General features: G+C 41.3%; 1 protein-coding gene across 1 annotated transcript; it reads right to left on the bottom strand.

Moving 5' to 3' along the window:
* Positions 1 to 4,921: 4,921 nt before the first annotated feature.
* Positions 4,922 to 15,685, bottom strand: LOC306913072 (neutral cholesterol ester hydrolase 1-like). Its single transcript, XM_079489593.1, has 5 exons — positions 15,435 to 15,685; positions 10,410 to 10,632; positions 9,415 to 9,484; positions 6,944 to 7,115; positions 4,922 to 6,321 (listed from the first exon to the last, which is right to left on the bottom strand). Exons 1-5 carry the CDS (start codon positions 15,570 to 15,572, stop codon positions 5,695 to 5,697), a joined length of 1,230 nt encoding a protein of 409 aa, XP_079345719.1. The 5' UTR covers positions 15,573 to 15,685; the 3' UTR covers positions 4,922 to 5,694.
* Positions 15,686 to 16,978: the final 1,293 nt, after the last annotated feature.

The following is a 16,978-nucleotide window of genomic DNA, read 5'->3' as shown; positions in this document are numbered from 1 at the left end:
AGGTAGCAAGGGAATAAAATGCTGTTACTGAAGCAAGAAGAAAGGGAATGGTGGAATGTCTTTTAAATCTATAAGCGTGTTGCAAAGTGCAAACTCATTAATACTGTAGCACAGGGGGAATGTTCATAAATATTCAACAAGTCTAACCTATGAGCCAGAAGACTGCAGCCGGTTTAAGAGGATTTGGCGGCACCTTCTGTTTGAAGAATAGCACACCAGGCACCCACAAGTATTGAAAATGGATAAGAAACAATAGGTTATGCTTTATTTGTCTCTGCCCTGTCAGATTTCTCATATTGCATTCGGATTGGCTATGATGTGTTTCCAAAGTTTGCAGAAGTGGCCCATTTCCCACAAAATGCTACAAATCGTGACACTTGTTTGCACGCATATTCAGACTAGGCCAAGGAAGAACCAAGAAATTGTTCAAATTGGCCTCATGGTGGCCCATTTCACGTTTTGGCCTATAACTCTTAAACCGTAGGTCATACAATCAAAGCCATTTTTGTTTTTGTTTAAAACAGACTTTGTGCTATACTACTTTGTCCAAAATTCACATTAATTGTTATCTTTGGCGTCATCTGATCAAGTTGTATCAGTCAGATCCCATTCCAATTGGCTATAACTGCCTTCCAAGCCGAGGTTTACAGGCCCTGGCGGAGACCTGTGCTCCGAGGAGCACACTCCTCCAGTTTGTACTCAATTATTATGAGCCATTTTGGCCCAAGTGGGTTAAAGTTCTCATTCCAGCCCAACCAATAATTTGTGAATACTTGGGTAAAAGTGTGAAACAGTAATTATACAAATATGTAATTTACTCATAAATACATACAACACATAAATCATACAAAATTAAGTTGCGAACATTTCACATTATGTTCATTACACAGTACATTTACATTGTGTCATTTGCCCAGCTGACCCGCTGCTCTGAAAATAGCCAGATGTCACTGGAATTAATTTAGTTGCGGGCAGAAACGTTGTTAATCCATATAACTTGAAACTTATTTTTTGGTAAATGGATGCCCTAATAATTCATCATAGTAAAGTATCCCACAAGATGCATTTTAACTAGTCTTTGTGACCTTGTGGATCTGTTATTTCGTGTATGTTTTCAAGTGAAAGTTGTTAAGCGTGTCTGACGGTTTTATGAATATTTAACCAATAACAAGTAGAGCTTGTAACTGAATAATGACATTGGATTCATTGGAACACTTTGTGCTTTGTAAGAATGCAGTTCAATATGCAGCTGATTATTTGACTGCTGGATATCTGCAATGCAAAACATTGGCATTGTTAGAAAGTTACGTTTTTTTCCCCATGCTTGATTTACACTAGATTGTGCAACGTTGTCGTACCACTAAGAATACATCTGGTTTTAAAGACCACAAACTAAACCAAGGATATCAGTGACATCTGTCTGATTTGTGGAAAGCAGGTCTCATAGAATACAGGTAGGTGGGCAGTTGGGCACCTAAACATTGTGGGCACCTGTTACATTGGCATTGTTTTCTTTCCTACATGTTTTTAAGTGATGTAAAGTAGAGATGACAGGTTTTGTAGCAATTTGTATCAAATATAGAAATAGCAGGCATTCAGTGTCAAATGCTAAAGGTCTGGTGACACACACCATATATATATATATATATATATATAAACTGAACTTTGAACATTCAGTAGATTTTCTGGATAATTAGCCTCAAAAAGTGCTCTGATTTGCCTGTGGATGGTGATGTCATCAGAATCAAGGTCTAGAACTATCCATTTAAGAAAATACATTTCAGCCAATGAAAAGTATTAACACATTGACCTTTTAAAGTTGTGTTTTGGAAGAAAGTAGCCAATGTAACGTTGAGGCTTCCACAATGTTTAGATTCCCACTATTCCGGTTACGCTCACATAATACTTGGTCCCATTAACTTCCTTTAACCCTTATCACCTCACAGTGTAGCAATATACCACAAAATATAGCTTTCACTGTATTTATAGACCTGACACGTCCCAGCCAACTTCTTTATCTGACCCACTGTACGAGGGTGCAGCTCAAACCTGTAGCACAGTGGTTCTCGGCCTTTTCTGGTTCATAGCCCGTCTATCTGACCGCTACATGGATGACAGTCCCATCGGCTGCCATGTTGATGTTGATGGGCACTGGGCCCCATCAATTAATCGATTGTGTTCTGACTTGGATCAATGGAACTAACATTGTATAATTTAAGATACTACGATTTTTAATATTAATGTTAAATTAAAAGATAAGGGTAAGATTTTTAAAATAATTGAATGGAAAGATTTGAATGATTAATTCATCATTAAAAATCCTAGTGTTTTTTCCAATTATTTGGGGGCCCACTTGCAATATACAGGTTGAGAATCGCTGCTATAGCATATCCACATGACAATAAATGGTAAATGGTGCATTTATATAGCCTTTATCCAAGGCGCTTTACATAGATTGTGAGACAATTACAAATTATAGACATTCACACATTCATACACCGATGGCGGAGGAAACCATGCAAGGCACCAACCTGCACACCAGGATCAATTAGGGGTTCAGAATCTTGCTCAAGGACACTTCGACACTAACTCTGGGGCCCCCGGGATCGAACTGGGAACCTCACGGTTTCCATAGAGCTGTTCTACCGGCCACTCAAGTCAACCCCTGAGTCACTGCCGCCCCATTAAAGAACTCCTTCGAGGTGAATCATTTACATGATTACCAATTTATGTACAGTATGTGCTGACTGAAGACATGATCAAAATAGAGAATAAAACTTTGTTAACCATGTCCCTGGTTAATGTCATCGCTGTCAGATGGAAACCTTATATGTCCAAAACCGGGGAAATGGAACATGTTTCAGAAATAATAAAAATAGCCAACCTACAAGTTTGGCTATTTTCACTACTTTTGCTTAACATTCTTGTATGATGAAGTAGTAGGCTAAGTAGGGCATAAGATGACAAAAACACATACGTTGGACATACAAGGTTTCTAGAAGGGACTATATAATAGTTGGCAGACAGGCAGATAAGCAACTAGTAAAGTATGGGGTAGCTGGGTTTAGAATGGATTGTACCCTTACAGGTCGATAACTGAGTGTAATAAATGGAACCGAATGGAAGGTTCCATTCAGCTCCACTCAAGAGTTATGGGGTTCCTTGAAATTAAAAAGGTTTGAGAACCACGGTTCGAGCCAAATAATCAGGGCCCAAATTAGACCTGGAACAGCAGGTTTAATTAACTACCTGGACGATCCATCATAATCATGGAGAACAAGTGGAGAACCAACTGGTCCTGTCTCAGCTCTGTGTACTAGCAGCTGTAATGAACCAGTCTAACGAGCTTTGCTTTCCAATCCAAAAAACACACTGCCTCCTCCTGTTCAAATAATGAACCGTTGGCCCTTATTTGTACTATATTGCATTTGCAATATGCTGTCATTAAGACAGATGTTTGTGTGTACACAAACGATGCCAAAAAAGTACTAAACTAAACGTTTGTTTGGATTTGATATATACGTTCTTCTGCTAAATCAATCTTTCTTCTATTGGATCTTATCATTTTTGTATACGGTAAATGTATCTATCTTATCTTATATTAGACGATGGTTGCTAATGTGCTAATAAATCGAGATAAACCATTGTCAGGGACATTTAGCTTGATTTTCTTTTAAGCCTTTTAAGACCACCTTGTGAAGAATAACACCTGGAATTTATTTCCCTTTAAGAAACAACAGCCATTTGGGATTTAGAAATTGCAGGCGCCATTACTGCCATTTAGATTTGTTGCAGTAAATTGTGCAACCCCAGCAAGCTTTACAGTATATCGTTGAAGTCAGGTTTTTTATTATTTTACAAAATAAACAAAAATATTTTAACAAAATAGTGGAAATAGCAGATCTGCAAGCTCACAGTTGGTCATGAGTTTGTTGATCTGATATTTTCACTACTTTTGTGCGACTCTCTTGTATGATGAAGTACAGTAAGGTGTTAGTTTACGGGGAAGAAAAGTTTAGATATGGAGATACAAGATTTCTGCCCGACGACAGCAACGATATTCCCATTTCAAAAGCTGTCCCTGCAGTGTCTCTCCTGCATGCTCTCTGCAATCCCTTTTGGACCTGAAGCCAAATCTGTTCTGATCCGTGTGGGGATCGGACCAACTCTCCTGGCTGTCAGTTAGTTGCATTAGAAACGGGGTGAAGAGCGACACATGATACTCGGTCTGGGGGTCTGCCTGCCGACGTCTCTCCTCTCTGGGACGTACAGCAGACCTCGCAATCCACATCACAGCTTTCGTCGTCAGTGATTCTACCGTGTACAAAAAACCCTGCTGGTCTTTGGAGATCAACATTCAGGGAGCTGCCCGCCATGTTTTGGCTGAGCGTTTCTCCTCAGTTTGGAACGAGAGGATAATCATGTCAAATGTACGGTATTGCACAACCCAGTAGAGTATAAACAGCTGTGAACTCTGGCCTACTTAGCGCTACACACACCTTGTTCAGCCAGCTTTGTGTGTGTGAGTTAAAGTGTCTGTGAGTGAGACTGTATGTATGTATGTGTGCGTGTGACTGTGTGTATGTGCGTGCATGCAGACTGTTTCAGTCTCTCAGTGCTTTTGGAGTCCCAACCCTTCAGGTAGATTATGAGCTAAGTAGCCTTCATAGGTAGGGCTGCAGTTATCCATTATTTTCTCGCCAACGATACATTTTTCAATTAATATAACAATCGGGAAGCATTTATATATATATATATATATATATATATATATATATATACAGTATATATATATATATATATATATATATTTTACAACAAATCGATTACCCACAAACATTATTTATTTATTTTTGTTGCACAACGATATCGTGCCAAGATTATTTTATTCAATTAAATATTTCTTCTTGATCGATTAAATCGATTAGTTCGCCTCTGTTGCCGCCCTATAGTCCTAGGTTGCATTGAATGTGTGTGTGCCACCAACTCACAGTAAAACCTTGATGCAGCTAATTGAGGTCCGTTACGTTTAGTTCTGCTGTGAAACTGGAAATATTTTCATTCTGGGACCGCTGGGCATGAATTAATGTGTCCATGACAACATAGAACACCCTAGACCCCTTATTATATTAATTGAACAATAAAATATGTTATCTTTATGTTTCCCCCTAATCCATTGACTGAATTTTTTGTATATACATAGATATTTTCTAAATATTCTACTACGTGGTAGAATGACTGAATAGATTTTTGGACATTTTTAGCTACAACTGCGTAGATTTACATTTGTATTTAGATTTAGCCATTTAACTGGCACTCAGCAGCTCAAATGTTCTTAAATGTTTTTCGCAGTAGGATGCAAAATGTAACATTTAACACAAAGTCACCAATATACGCAAATATATTAAAAAAATCACTATTCCTCTGTTCAGGTGTGTTTCTGTCCATGTCAGATAACTTGAAGAACATCTGTTGTAGGCGCTTCAGTTCAGGGCGCCTACCCAGACCCCAGTGGTTAAGAAAGTATTCTCTTCATCCTGCTTTTGGGCTCATCTAAAGCAGTGCTTCTCAAAGTGGGATCCAGGGAAGCTCAGGGTTTGCTGAGGGGTGGTTCCAAAGAGATCCATCAACAGGTCTGTTACTCTGAGAGCGTAAAAATGGGAGTTGTATAATTAAAACATTTGACCACTGAATCTAAAGGTTCTGATCCAGCCAGCGGATGTAGTTCTCCATGCTCCTCTGTCCGACACGCGACCACATGGGCAGTGACGAGAACACCATGCAGCCGTGGAAGCCGTCCTCATAGTGGTCGGAGGTCACCGCCACACCGGCCTCCCGCAGGCGCCCGGCGTACATCAGCCCGTCGTCTCTCAGCACGTCGAACTCGCACGTCATGACGTACGCCCGCGGCGTCCTACCCAGAACACCCTGCTCCGCTAAGAGCGGCGCGGCCCGCACATCCGTCAGCGCGGGCATCATCGGCGCAACCTGCGTAACCGGCGACCCCGTGGCCTTGACCACCGGTTGGAAATGCTTTTTGCGCTCGGCCGGTAGCAAGGCGGTCCAGTCCAGTTTGGAGCGCATTTCGGCGGTGAAGGCCGGCTGGTCCAGAGAGCTGTGGTTGTTGGCTAGGAAGACGGGCTCCAACGATGGGTCGGCGCCCAAGTACTGGAGCCAAAAGCGGGCCATTTGAAGCCTGTAGAGGATGGGTACGTCCTGGTTCTGCTGGTAGGATGGAGTGTGGAAGTCCAAAGCCTGGAGGACAGGATAGATCAGCGCCTGGGCCTTGAACTTCACTGTCATACTGTCATCAGAACCCAGCTGAGGAGACAGAGCACAGAAATGATCAAATCAACTCTACTCAACTTACTTGCAGTGGTTCCCAACCTTTTCTGGATCAGGGCCCACTTGAAAGTCATGAAAGCGTTCACAGCACGCCCATCGGCTGTGTTAAGTCGTCAGATGGGATAGTTTCAGAGGATCTTTATTTTGTATTTGTATCTGCTTTGCTCAGGACCCCAGGTAGGCTATAGGCTCTTTCATGTGTCTCGAATGGGGATCCTTTAATAACCATAAACATCAATCAAACAATTCTCTTGCCCCCCACCCTCCACCCCCTTTGAGTAAAATATGAACTATTTCTAAAATACATATATTTAAGGTGTTTTTATTGTTTAATTTTAGTTGTAGAGGGCAATTATAATGTAAGGCAGATTAAGGCTTACTAGTCAGATCTTCAATTACATGCCAGATGTACACAGGTTTTCATCCCAAAAACGTTTCGAACAACAAAACGCTACACTTGCTGATTTAATGAAAACCCTGTGGACTGGTGCACTAATTGCCAATTAGTCACAAATTACTGATTGAACCCAGCCTCTCTTGTGGTTCATCTGTGGTGAATGAGTGTAAATGAGTCAAACCCCCCGTGATTCAGGCATACCTCTTGGGCTACAGCCGCCGCCAGGTTTCCCCCTGCGCTGTCCCCGGACACACACATGCGCTCCGGGTCCATGCCGTAGCGCTGCCGAACCGGCTCAGAGAGGAAGGCCCGCGAAGCTGCCATGGCGTCATAGTACTGTTCTGGGAACACTGCGTCTGGAGCCAGACGATAACTGTGGCAAAAAAAGACACACAGACACAGAAAACACGGTTAACATCAGAATCAGGTTCATTTAAATGAGGTAATTTTAAATAGCAGATCTACGAGCTCACAATGCCCCCTCAGGATCATAATCATCCTGTTGGGGGTTATTTCTCAACCACGACCAGCGCGCCGTGAATTATCTCTTGCTTATAGGATGGCACCATGGTTTGGGCCTAGCCTTGCGTAACCAGCCTTCATCTGCAAGATTAAGTCTGGCCCCTCTTCACGCCCGAAGTGGTGACGACTCGAGCCAACCAGATTCGTCTGGAACCAGGCTATAACACACCAGGGCCCAGTATGCAAATATGGGGCGGGACATTGCAGAAAGAAATCGAACACTGAGGGACGAGACTAATATCCACGCAGTGATATTAGTGTCGCTATGCGAGGCTAGTTTGGGCCGTGAGGATATTGCAAGAAATAATTGGAAAAACTCTGACATTTTATTGATAATAACATTAACATAATACAATTTATGTTACTGTTAGATAAATTATGTCTTATCTGTTTACAAACAAATGCCCAGTGGTCAATGTCCCATATCCTCCTGAACTTTGGCCCAGGCCGTGTCATTCATATTTGGTCATCTTGCCCCTTTTTATCATTTTACCCTTATAGTCTACTGCCTGTTTACACAGCGTTGTTCCTCTAGGTCATCCATGTTTATGGCCAAAATATGTTTTCATCTGTCCCATTTAATATCTTGTTCAGTCGCCATACTGTCTCTTCTCAGTCATTAAGTTATGATACTGTAGGCGCTGATTTTAATTCAACATGCAGCTGCCGTGTTATCAGTCTAGTTTGACCTTGGCCCAGTAACTCCAGTGCAGGGAAAGAATGTTATCTTCAGGTTGCCATAGCAACGCCAGCCTCTGTGCTTTCCCGGTCTATGGCCATCAATGACTGAACCAAGGAAGATGAACTCTACGTCGCTACGCATCCTCATCATCAATGCGTTGGACTAATGAGAGACCGCCAACCCTGGTCTTGTCATCTGACATTGCGGACATGAATCATCTCCAGCCAATGAACTTTATATCAACAAAGCTGAACAATACTGTGAAGAAGAAGATTCAGCACTCGGACAATTGGACTATTTACTCTAAATTATATATGATGTAATTACTAGCTGAATTCCATTACATTTCTCTGTAAATTGACTTTATATCTACTAAGAATTATTGTTAAAACCTGAAACTCCTCCCAGAAATTAATTTAATCTGCCTCCAAATTCTTTTTTAAGGTCTTTCTGTTTTTTATGGTACAGTGACTGTCATTTAAGATTTAAAGGGCTACTAACTCATTTCTAAGGTAAAGACAGCACTATATTTGGGTCTCCCTGCTGGGCTATTGAAGGTATTTATTTACAGTCCTTTAAAACTATTAAATTATTCATATAGGTATGGATTGTATTTCCATCAATTGGTCTTCGATCCTTCCTTTATTTTTATAGTTATCAGTTACTGTCACGGGGCAACACATGAAACTGCTTTCTATAACATGCAAGGATTATTTTAAAATTGGGTGTTGGAATTTAAACGACCAATTGTCTCTCCTGCATCGCTGGTGGCATTTCCCTTGATGAGGAAGGGGCTAAGTGCTATGGAGAGGGGTGTTTCTTATTCTGTCTTATTATTGTCATTGAGTTTACATGCTGATTTATACTTGTTCAATTGTAACGCAGTATTGAGAATGTTTAGGTTACTTTTATTCAAGGTGTTATTTATGGAAGTATTTATTGAGAAGAAATGTTGTTAATTGATTCTGTGTCCTGTGGTAGGATCCACTCCTATTTAAGGGAGGCTGCAAGGACAGACAAGTTAGTTGGATGTGGGCTTTGACACAGATAACATCCCTGAGGGAGAGCTACAGGGCCTTGTGTGATCAAGGTTCATCCTGTTTTTAGGGCACTGATACTGGTTAAACTCCCTGTCTGTGAATTATCTCCCGATAATGACCACCTAGCCAGATATTATCCCTTACTTAACTACCATTTCTGACTGTTCTTGGAGCCTTGGCCGTTCGGGGCAACTTCCGTTACAATTTAAAAGCTTAAGTTCTCATTGTGATACTGATTAATAATAACTTAAAAGTATACTACGTTAATTTCAATGATCAAAGAAAGAACACAATCGATTGATCATGCTCTCAAAATGCACACATACCACTGTTCCAAAAGAGTTTGAGAACCGCTTGTAATATGTATATATGAGGCAAGTGTTGTGAAAGTGTCTATGTTCTGATCTGGTTGTGTGATCCAAACTCACTCCACAGACATGATGACTGCATCCAGCTCCTCTGCCATCTTCCTGCACAGTATGTCATAGGATCGCATTCCTGTGAAGAGAGAGAAAGTGTTAAGACAACATCAAGACAAGATGTTTTGGTAAGCCCCTATTCCTATTGAACTCATGTGTTACATGCGTTTGATTAACCCATTTTCACCTGAGATCGGATTCTAAAAATGTCTTCTACATCCTGACAGTTTTCTGAAAAAGCTGTGTCTCTATGTCTCTATGATTTTTCAAAAATAGCAGACCTACAAGCTCGTAGGCCACTCGGTGGCGCGCTATAAGCTTGTAGATCTGCTATTTTTCAATAGCTAAAGCATAACATAATGCTAACACCAAAAGGGGTTCCCGCCCCCAAAATGGGTTAAGACAACATCAAGACAAGATGTTTTGGTAAGCCCCTATTGAACTCATGTGTTAAATGCGTTTGATTAACCACTTGGCACTTCAAGGGGCCATGTCCGCAGAAAGCATTTTTTGAGTTGCTAGAGCTTTTCTGCCATGCAGTTCTATGATAAGGACACGCTCCTCTACCCAGTGCCAAGCATCGCATTTCACCGCTTAGCAACCAGTGTTTTTTGGTGAAGACTTCACTGATAATCTAACATGCATATAAAAATATTAATATAAGAAAAATGTCATGGTAATATTTCTTTAAAAACATGTGTAGTTTTCATTGTGATAACACTAAATGAGAACTAAAGAAAGTATACTAAGTTGGTCCCATTGATCGAAGCCGGAACAAACATGCCGGAATAAACATGCTCTGAAAATGCACGCGCCCCACCCATCTGACCACACGACAGTCATTTAGCTGCTGTGTTAGTTGGTCAGATGGGTGGGCTGCAAACGCTTTCGAGATTTTCAAGCAGGCCCTGATACAGAAAAGGTTGAGAAACACTGTACTAACACACATGACTAACCATAGACAGCTTTTGACATAATAGAAAACCATACGCAACAATACTCACGTCCACTGAGAAGCGCCCATCCCCCACCGTGGAAATAAACCACACCCCGTTTCAGTTTCTTCCCTCCGACTGGCTGGAATACTCGGGTGGGCACGCCCCCCAGGGTGGTGTCGGTCACGTGCACGGAGGCACAGGAGCGAGCTTCAATCACCTCCACCCAGGACACCACCTTGTTCATCACCTGGACCCGATGGCCCACTCCCAACGTGTGAGCCAGCTCGCCCTGGAATACACACACACACAATCAATGTCAATGTGTCAATGTAAATGCATGAATGGAAATTACAATGTAGACATTTAGCAGAAGCACTAAACTTACAACTTAACACTAAGCTAGCCTTGCTTGGTAATTGCAGTGGTGTAAAGTAACTAAGTACATTTACTCAAGTATTGTGCTTAAGTACACCTTCAAGGATTTTTTATTTTATTTTGCTGGAGTGTTATTTCCGATTTAAATATTGTCCTTTTTACTCCACTACAGTTGTTTGACGACATTAGTTACTAGTTACTTTGAAGATTTTGATTATTATTACAGAACATAAATAAACCACTTCATTCAGCCATATACACTTACAGTATTTAGTTATTAGCTTGGTCAATCGCTAGAATCAAATGCAAACACAGAAGCATGAAGAGAACAGTGTGGGGGTGTCTGGCAAGGTTTTTAATTAGTGCGGTTGCAAGCAGACTATTGTTACTGCACTCCCATCTCTTAAATCTTTGAAAACATTTAAATGGTTTAAAAAATGTTTAAATCGTGCAATAACTCTCTATTCTCCCTTCCGATTGGCCAGCGATTCAGAACTCTTCCCAACAAGGCATTTGTGCGCTTTGCTCTCATCTGATTGGACAGTATATGGTGACATACCCAACTCAAACAATATTCCTATAGAGATAGGCAACCAAATCGCAAATTCCGCAGGATTGCATCTTTCTATTTAGTTTTTATTTAGTTTTGACTCAAAGTTTTCAATGTCAGTTCGTTTTTAACCCTTAGAAGATGAAAGACGCCAATTGGCGTCTTCATCAGAATTCCGTAAATGATCAATGACGCCAATTGGCGTCTTCACAGTTTTTGATGAATCTAAACATATTAATATGCTCCGAAGCGCTGTTTAAATTCCTGAGCTTATATTCCAACTACATTACCCAGAAAACCCGTGTCACGTGACACACGTGTACGTGTTGCCATTGGAAGCTGGTCCCAACCCCTGTAAACAGTGGGGGCAGAGGGAGTCTTCATTGTTTTGCCTGTTTTGCCGTCTCGCCCGAGCGATTTTCTAGCAGAAAAAGTTGAAAGCAGTACTATTTATTTGAGCGAGTTTTGTGGTAGTAGTATTGATCCATACGCGTCCCAGTCGCCTTCTCCAGGCGGAGTAGCCCTGGTCCAGTGCTTACAGCGAGACTCGCTGCTCCCTCCCTCCTTTTTTCATTGTCTCCCCATCGTCGTCCGATGAGCTATACCGGGAAACCATTGAAGAAGACGATCAACCCGGAATGTTTTGAGGTAATCTTATTGTAGAAAATGCCCTTCTATAGTGATCAGAAATCATAAGATGATCGCTACAAATAGATGCTTGGATAATTACTACTACTAGTCAGATCATGACGCCAGAATGACTCACCACGATGGCCCCCAGCCATTAGCCAGCACCAAAGGTGCTGGCTAATGGTGTTGGTCGGTGCATTGGTGCTGGATAATGGCTGGAGGGGGGGTTGGTGTCGATCGGTTGGTGCAGTACAAATGTATCGTAGCAGGCATGCACGCATGGCAGTACAAGTATTTTCTATTGTAGCGTGCCTTATAGGCGATCTGATCTTTAGAGTAATGTTCGCTCCTTTTATTTACTGTCTACAAAGACGGAGAACAAACATGCATCGTTTACTGAAGCAACGCGTGGTTGCTTCGATCCTAGCCCCATATGTGCCCTCTCCCTACGCTCATTCTGTAGCTCATCTCGGAGCTACAGAATGAGCGTAGGGAGCTACAGAATGAGCGTAGGGAGAGGGCACATATGGGGCTACTTCGATCCTTGCTACAAGGATCGGAGGGGGGACGGGGAGTGAAGCTAACAGTAGCGTATTATATAAGATCTGTATGACGTTTCATTGACGTCTGAGCTTGCATGATAATTGCATTCATTGTATATTGTATACAGTCATGACTGTACATTGTTTAGTGTGTCTCCGTGTGATGATGATGATGACGATGATGTCAGATAGCCTACGTCCCCCCCCCCCCCCCCAACTGGCTATTGGCCGGGCTGACTACAGCTAAATGTTTATTTTTATATATTTAGAACTGGCATCAGATGAGGAGGAGGAGGAGGAGGATGATGAAGACGAAGAGTCAAGACTGCGATGGAGTTCTCCGACACTGAACCGGATGCATTCATTCATTTCAGTTGTTTTTTTTAAATTTAGCCTACACACACACACACACCGTCAAGAACAACTGGAATGCAGTGGTTTGGGGACACTGGGGAGTTTGGGGACAACTGTTTTGTATGTAGGCCTATTTATTTTCTGTATTATTTATTATAATTGTATTATGTTAGTAGTCATAAAAAATAAAAGACAAGCTTTTACAATGAGTTAGACCTGTCATGGCTATTTTGTTCACTATTCTGAGGTTTATGGTTTGACTAAGCGAGTTTCAACTGTGATTTACTCTGTAACGGTAGATGGTAAGAACCCAATTTTTTTGTTATAATACAGTATACATTCAAGTCTATATTTTGATACATATCATGGGCACAAAGTCATATCAAAACAATGTCCTTGGATGTGTTTTTTATCCAAACTGTTTTTTCACAACAGGTTTTTGAGATACATGCATGAATAGACACGGTACTGGTAAGACTATGTAAACATGGTATATATCAAAATGTGCGTTAGAATGTCTAATTTTACCCCAAAAAAGAATTGAGTTTATATGATGTTCCATTTCAGAGCTAGGGGGACTTTTAGCTGGATAGGTCAGATTGATCATGACTGACCATGCTATTTATAGATGGCAAAATATCTACAGTGGTACATGTGAGAAACTTTTTATTTTATTTTAATTGAACTAGACAACTCACCCTTTAAAATGAGATATGGCATGGGTGTGTACGCCCAGCAGAAAAAAAGTTCTTTAGAAAATAAAACTTCAACTGGTCATAACTTTTTTTGTTGTCCTAGAAACAGAAAACAGTGTAAATGCAGGCTCTTTTAAATGGCTTCCAACACAAGAACTAAACATTTTATCAACTCAGTTCATTTTTTTCCTGGAAGCAGACAAGTCAAGCTTTCTCTGAAGGTCTTTCGTTGTCACACATTCACAACAGAGAATTTTCAATAAATCATTCAAAAACGCCATTCTGCCATAGAGAAGTCTAAAAACTATATAGAAATCCATGAATATCTCAAAGAGTTAAAGCGGGTTTTAGGTTCGGTTTTAGTTTTTTATTGTAATAAAATTGTCGCTATAGTAACACATGAGCTTGTAGGTCTGCTATTTTCACTATTGTTTAAGAACTAGTACTGACTGAGACCAATAATATGAAGTCCTTTAGAGAGAGAGAGAGAGAGAGAGAGAGAGAGAGAGAGAGAGAGAGAGAGAGAGAGAGAAAACTATAACGAAAGTCCGGTTGGTCAGGTCTATCTAGGTAATGCCAGCTTTTGCAGTGGCAAAATTTTTTCATTCAAACGCCTATTTATTCACGAAAGACGAGTTTGCCCTCATTTGCAGTGTCGTCGAGATACACCATAATACATTTTCACATCAATAATGAAACAGAACAAAAACAAACAAACATAGATGATATCTCCATAGTCCAACACAGAAAGAAAGACTGCTTCAATAACCCTTTTCCTACTGTACATGCCATTGGGAAACTATAGCTCTGTTCCGGTAAAAAGAATAGCCAATCTTTTGCCTTAGAATGATATGGTATTTTAATATAAATTTGTCATCAAGCTATCTTCCAAGGATCAAGGTACTTCTATTCAGCCACCCTTTCTATATTTGATCCATTTGAGGTAACATGTAACATGTAATTTCCCTGACCCTAGAGAATAGGGAAGTTTAGGGCACTGATACTGGATGGACATTATTTGCTTATCTAGGCCTATATCTGCCTACAAGGCCAAAGGCACGACCAAAGATGTAGGCTAAAGGAAAGGGATATAATATTATGCAATAGCCTGAAAACAACATAGCGTTGTGTTGCAACGTTGCAAAAATTAACTAGACTATGTGATTGATTAGTAGGCATAATCTAGTTAGGTAGAAGGTCATTGTTGTTTTCTTTAATCAATAACAATTTTGTCTGGACAAATAGGCTAGTTTACAGTAATAATTAACAGGGTGACAGAAAATAAACTTTGTGGCCTGGCTTCACCTGTATATGTACATCGAGTAGACCTACTACTGTAATCTACATGTAAATAGAGCTGCTATTTTACACACATTTTAAATTTGAGGCTTTGTTTTGCATATATTTAAATCGTTTTGAAGGAAAATGCCATTTGTCCCAAAATGACTGCAAAAGATTGGTGCTGTGCTATTCGTGTCAAAAAGCTTTATACACCATAGGCCTAACATGTATATTAACGATGCAATGTGACATAGCTTTGTTTACTCAATGCTGTACCCCTCCCTCCAACCGTATATATACTTTCCCCATGTTCAACTGTTTTATTATATTTTGACACTTGCTTTGGCAATGTAAACGTATGTTTTCCCATGCCAATAAAGCTCATTTTAATTGAATTGAATGTTCTTTATTGTTTTGTTTGTGTGTGTTAGCCTGGGATGCGGACATCACATATATAGCCGGGCATTGAACCCATGGGACACTTCAGTTTACTTCAGTCGATGCATTATTATATGCGGTAATAACAGTCTCCTCCACTCACCATAGCCTACAATTCTAATTTAACACCAATCTGCCCTGCGTGTGATCTGTGTGACGCTGTCACAATGAACCTTTACATTAAAAGTCCAGTTTATTTATAAATAATAAAGCCAATTATCCTTACCGCATGCATAAAGCCCCGGAACAACGCATCCAGCAGCATGAGTTTCCAGGGCTCGCTCACGGCGCTGGGTAGCGGCAGGTAGATGTAGTAAGCAGCGGCCGCGGACAGCAGCACGGTGCTCACCCAACGGAGCCTCATCGTCCCGACACTGCAGGGTGGGAAGAACTATAGCACGCACCGTGCATGTGGATGGGACGGATGGGAGGGGAGGGATGCCCCGGTCGGCCGGTGGCGATCAGTAGTAGCTTTGCCAGAAGATCCACCCTCCCTGTCTGATCAGATGGATCATCTGGTGGTGGGACGACCCACCCAGAAACCTCGGAGAAAGTGACACACAAAATTCAGAATAAAAGTGTAGTCGATAATAGTCCCATCGGAAAACGCCGAGGAGCGAGGACGAACTCTTATTTTGCCATTAGAAACCCGTAGTTCAACTTTCGGAAGTGAGGTATGACCGGTGTTGCGTAAAGCCGCGCGTTCTCATGGGAAGTGTAGTTCCGCGTAGGTAGCCTATATACCACAGTGGCCTTCTATTGTCAAAATCATGAGGCATTTCCTTTTGCCATGTGGTGTTTTAACAACCTAACTAAATACAGGATACAGCAACCGTTATATCAACACAATTAAGGGACAGGAATGACAATTCACAAATGATAGCCTAACACCTATATGGGAGATTCCCTGAGTGGCGAGTTGCAGTCACCAATCTCTGTGCAGCTCATGTGCCGTGCTATTTCGACTCGTTATTTTGTTGTTTTTTCTTGAATTAATGCCATATGCTTCGTTCATACCAGTGTCACACAAAGTAGCAGAAAATAAAAAATAAAACGGTTCGTTATTAAAATAATGCGCGATATCCTATTTGTTAGGTAGGCTATAGGCTACCAAATAAACAAGTGAAAGTGGTTAATAGGCCTACGTGTTTGTGGGTTTTAACAAGAGCGTGTGAAGTTGTGAGTGACTAGCTTAATTACTAAGTAATAACTATAGCCTATGGCCTACATTGGAATGGATCCATTATCCATTCCATTATAGGCTACAACGGCATAATGGAAGACAGAAAAGGTATACCCTATACAGAAAACAGAAAAGGTAATAGTAGCCTATAATAAATATATTGGCTAGCGTCGCAACTGCAGATCGGTTCAACTGTGTGTGTGTGTGTGTGTGTGTGTGTGTGTGCGTGCTACCACCGGGGGGCAGAAGCCTGCTGCTGCCGTCAATGCCACAGCCTCAACCTCCAACCCGACCCACCCACCACCCTAATGTCTGATGGTATTGTCTGTAATTGACTTTGAACGTTTGAAGTGTGCGGTCTTTTCTCTCCGCCTCCTTTGATTGTTGACAAGGGGAAGTGAGAGGGCGAGTCAACAGCAGCACCCTACTGTGTGTATTCAGATGCTATTACACATTAATAGTGCTCAGCAGTAGATGATCACAGCTCTCAGACAGACAACACAGCCACCCCGAGTGGAATCGACAGGGGTCCTGGAGAGACGCGCACGCACGCACGCACGCACACACACACACACACACACAGACAC

This window comes from Electrona antarctica (genome assembly GCF_951216825.1).
Source record: "Electrona antarctica genome assembly, chromosome: 20".
Lineage (NCBI taxonomy): Eukaryota > Metazoa > Chordata > Actinopteri > Myctophiformes > Myctophidae > Electrona > Electrona antarctica.
This window is presented reverse-complemented; position numbering and strand designations above follow the sequence as displayed.

Bases quoted from the DNA above. Each gene is read 5' to 3' on its own strand.
- LOC306913072 (XM_079489593.1), bottom strand. From the start codon at position 15,572: ATGAGGCTCCGTTGGGTGAGCACCGTGCTGCTGTCCGCGGCCGCTGCT. The intron at 10,633-15,434 runs GTAAGGATAATT...TGTGTATTCCAG, and splicing joins TCCGGGGCTTTATGCATGCG to GGCGAGCTGGCTCACACGTT. The intron at 7,116-9,414 runs GTGAGTTTGGAT...TTTTTGCCACAG, and splicing joins GCAGTCATCATGTCTGTGGA to TTATCGTCTGGCTCCAGACG.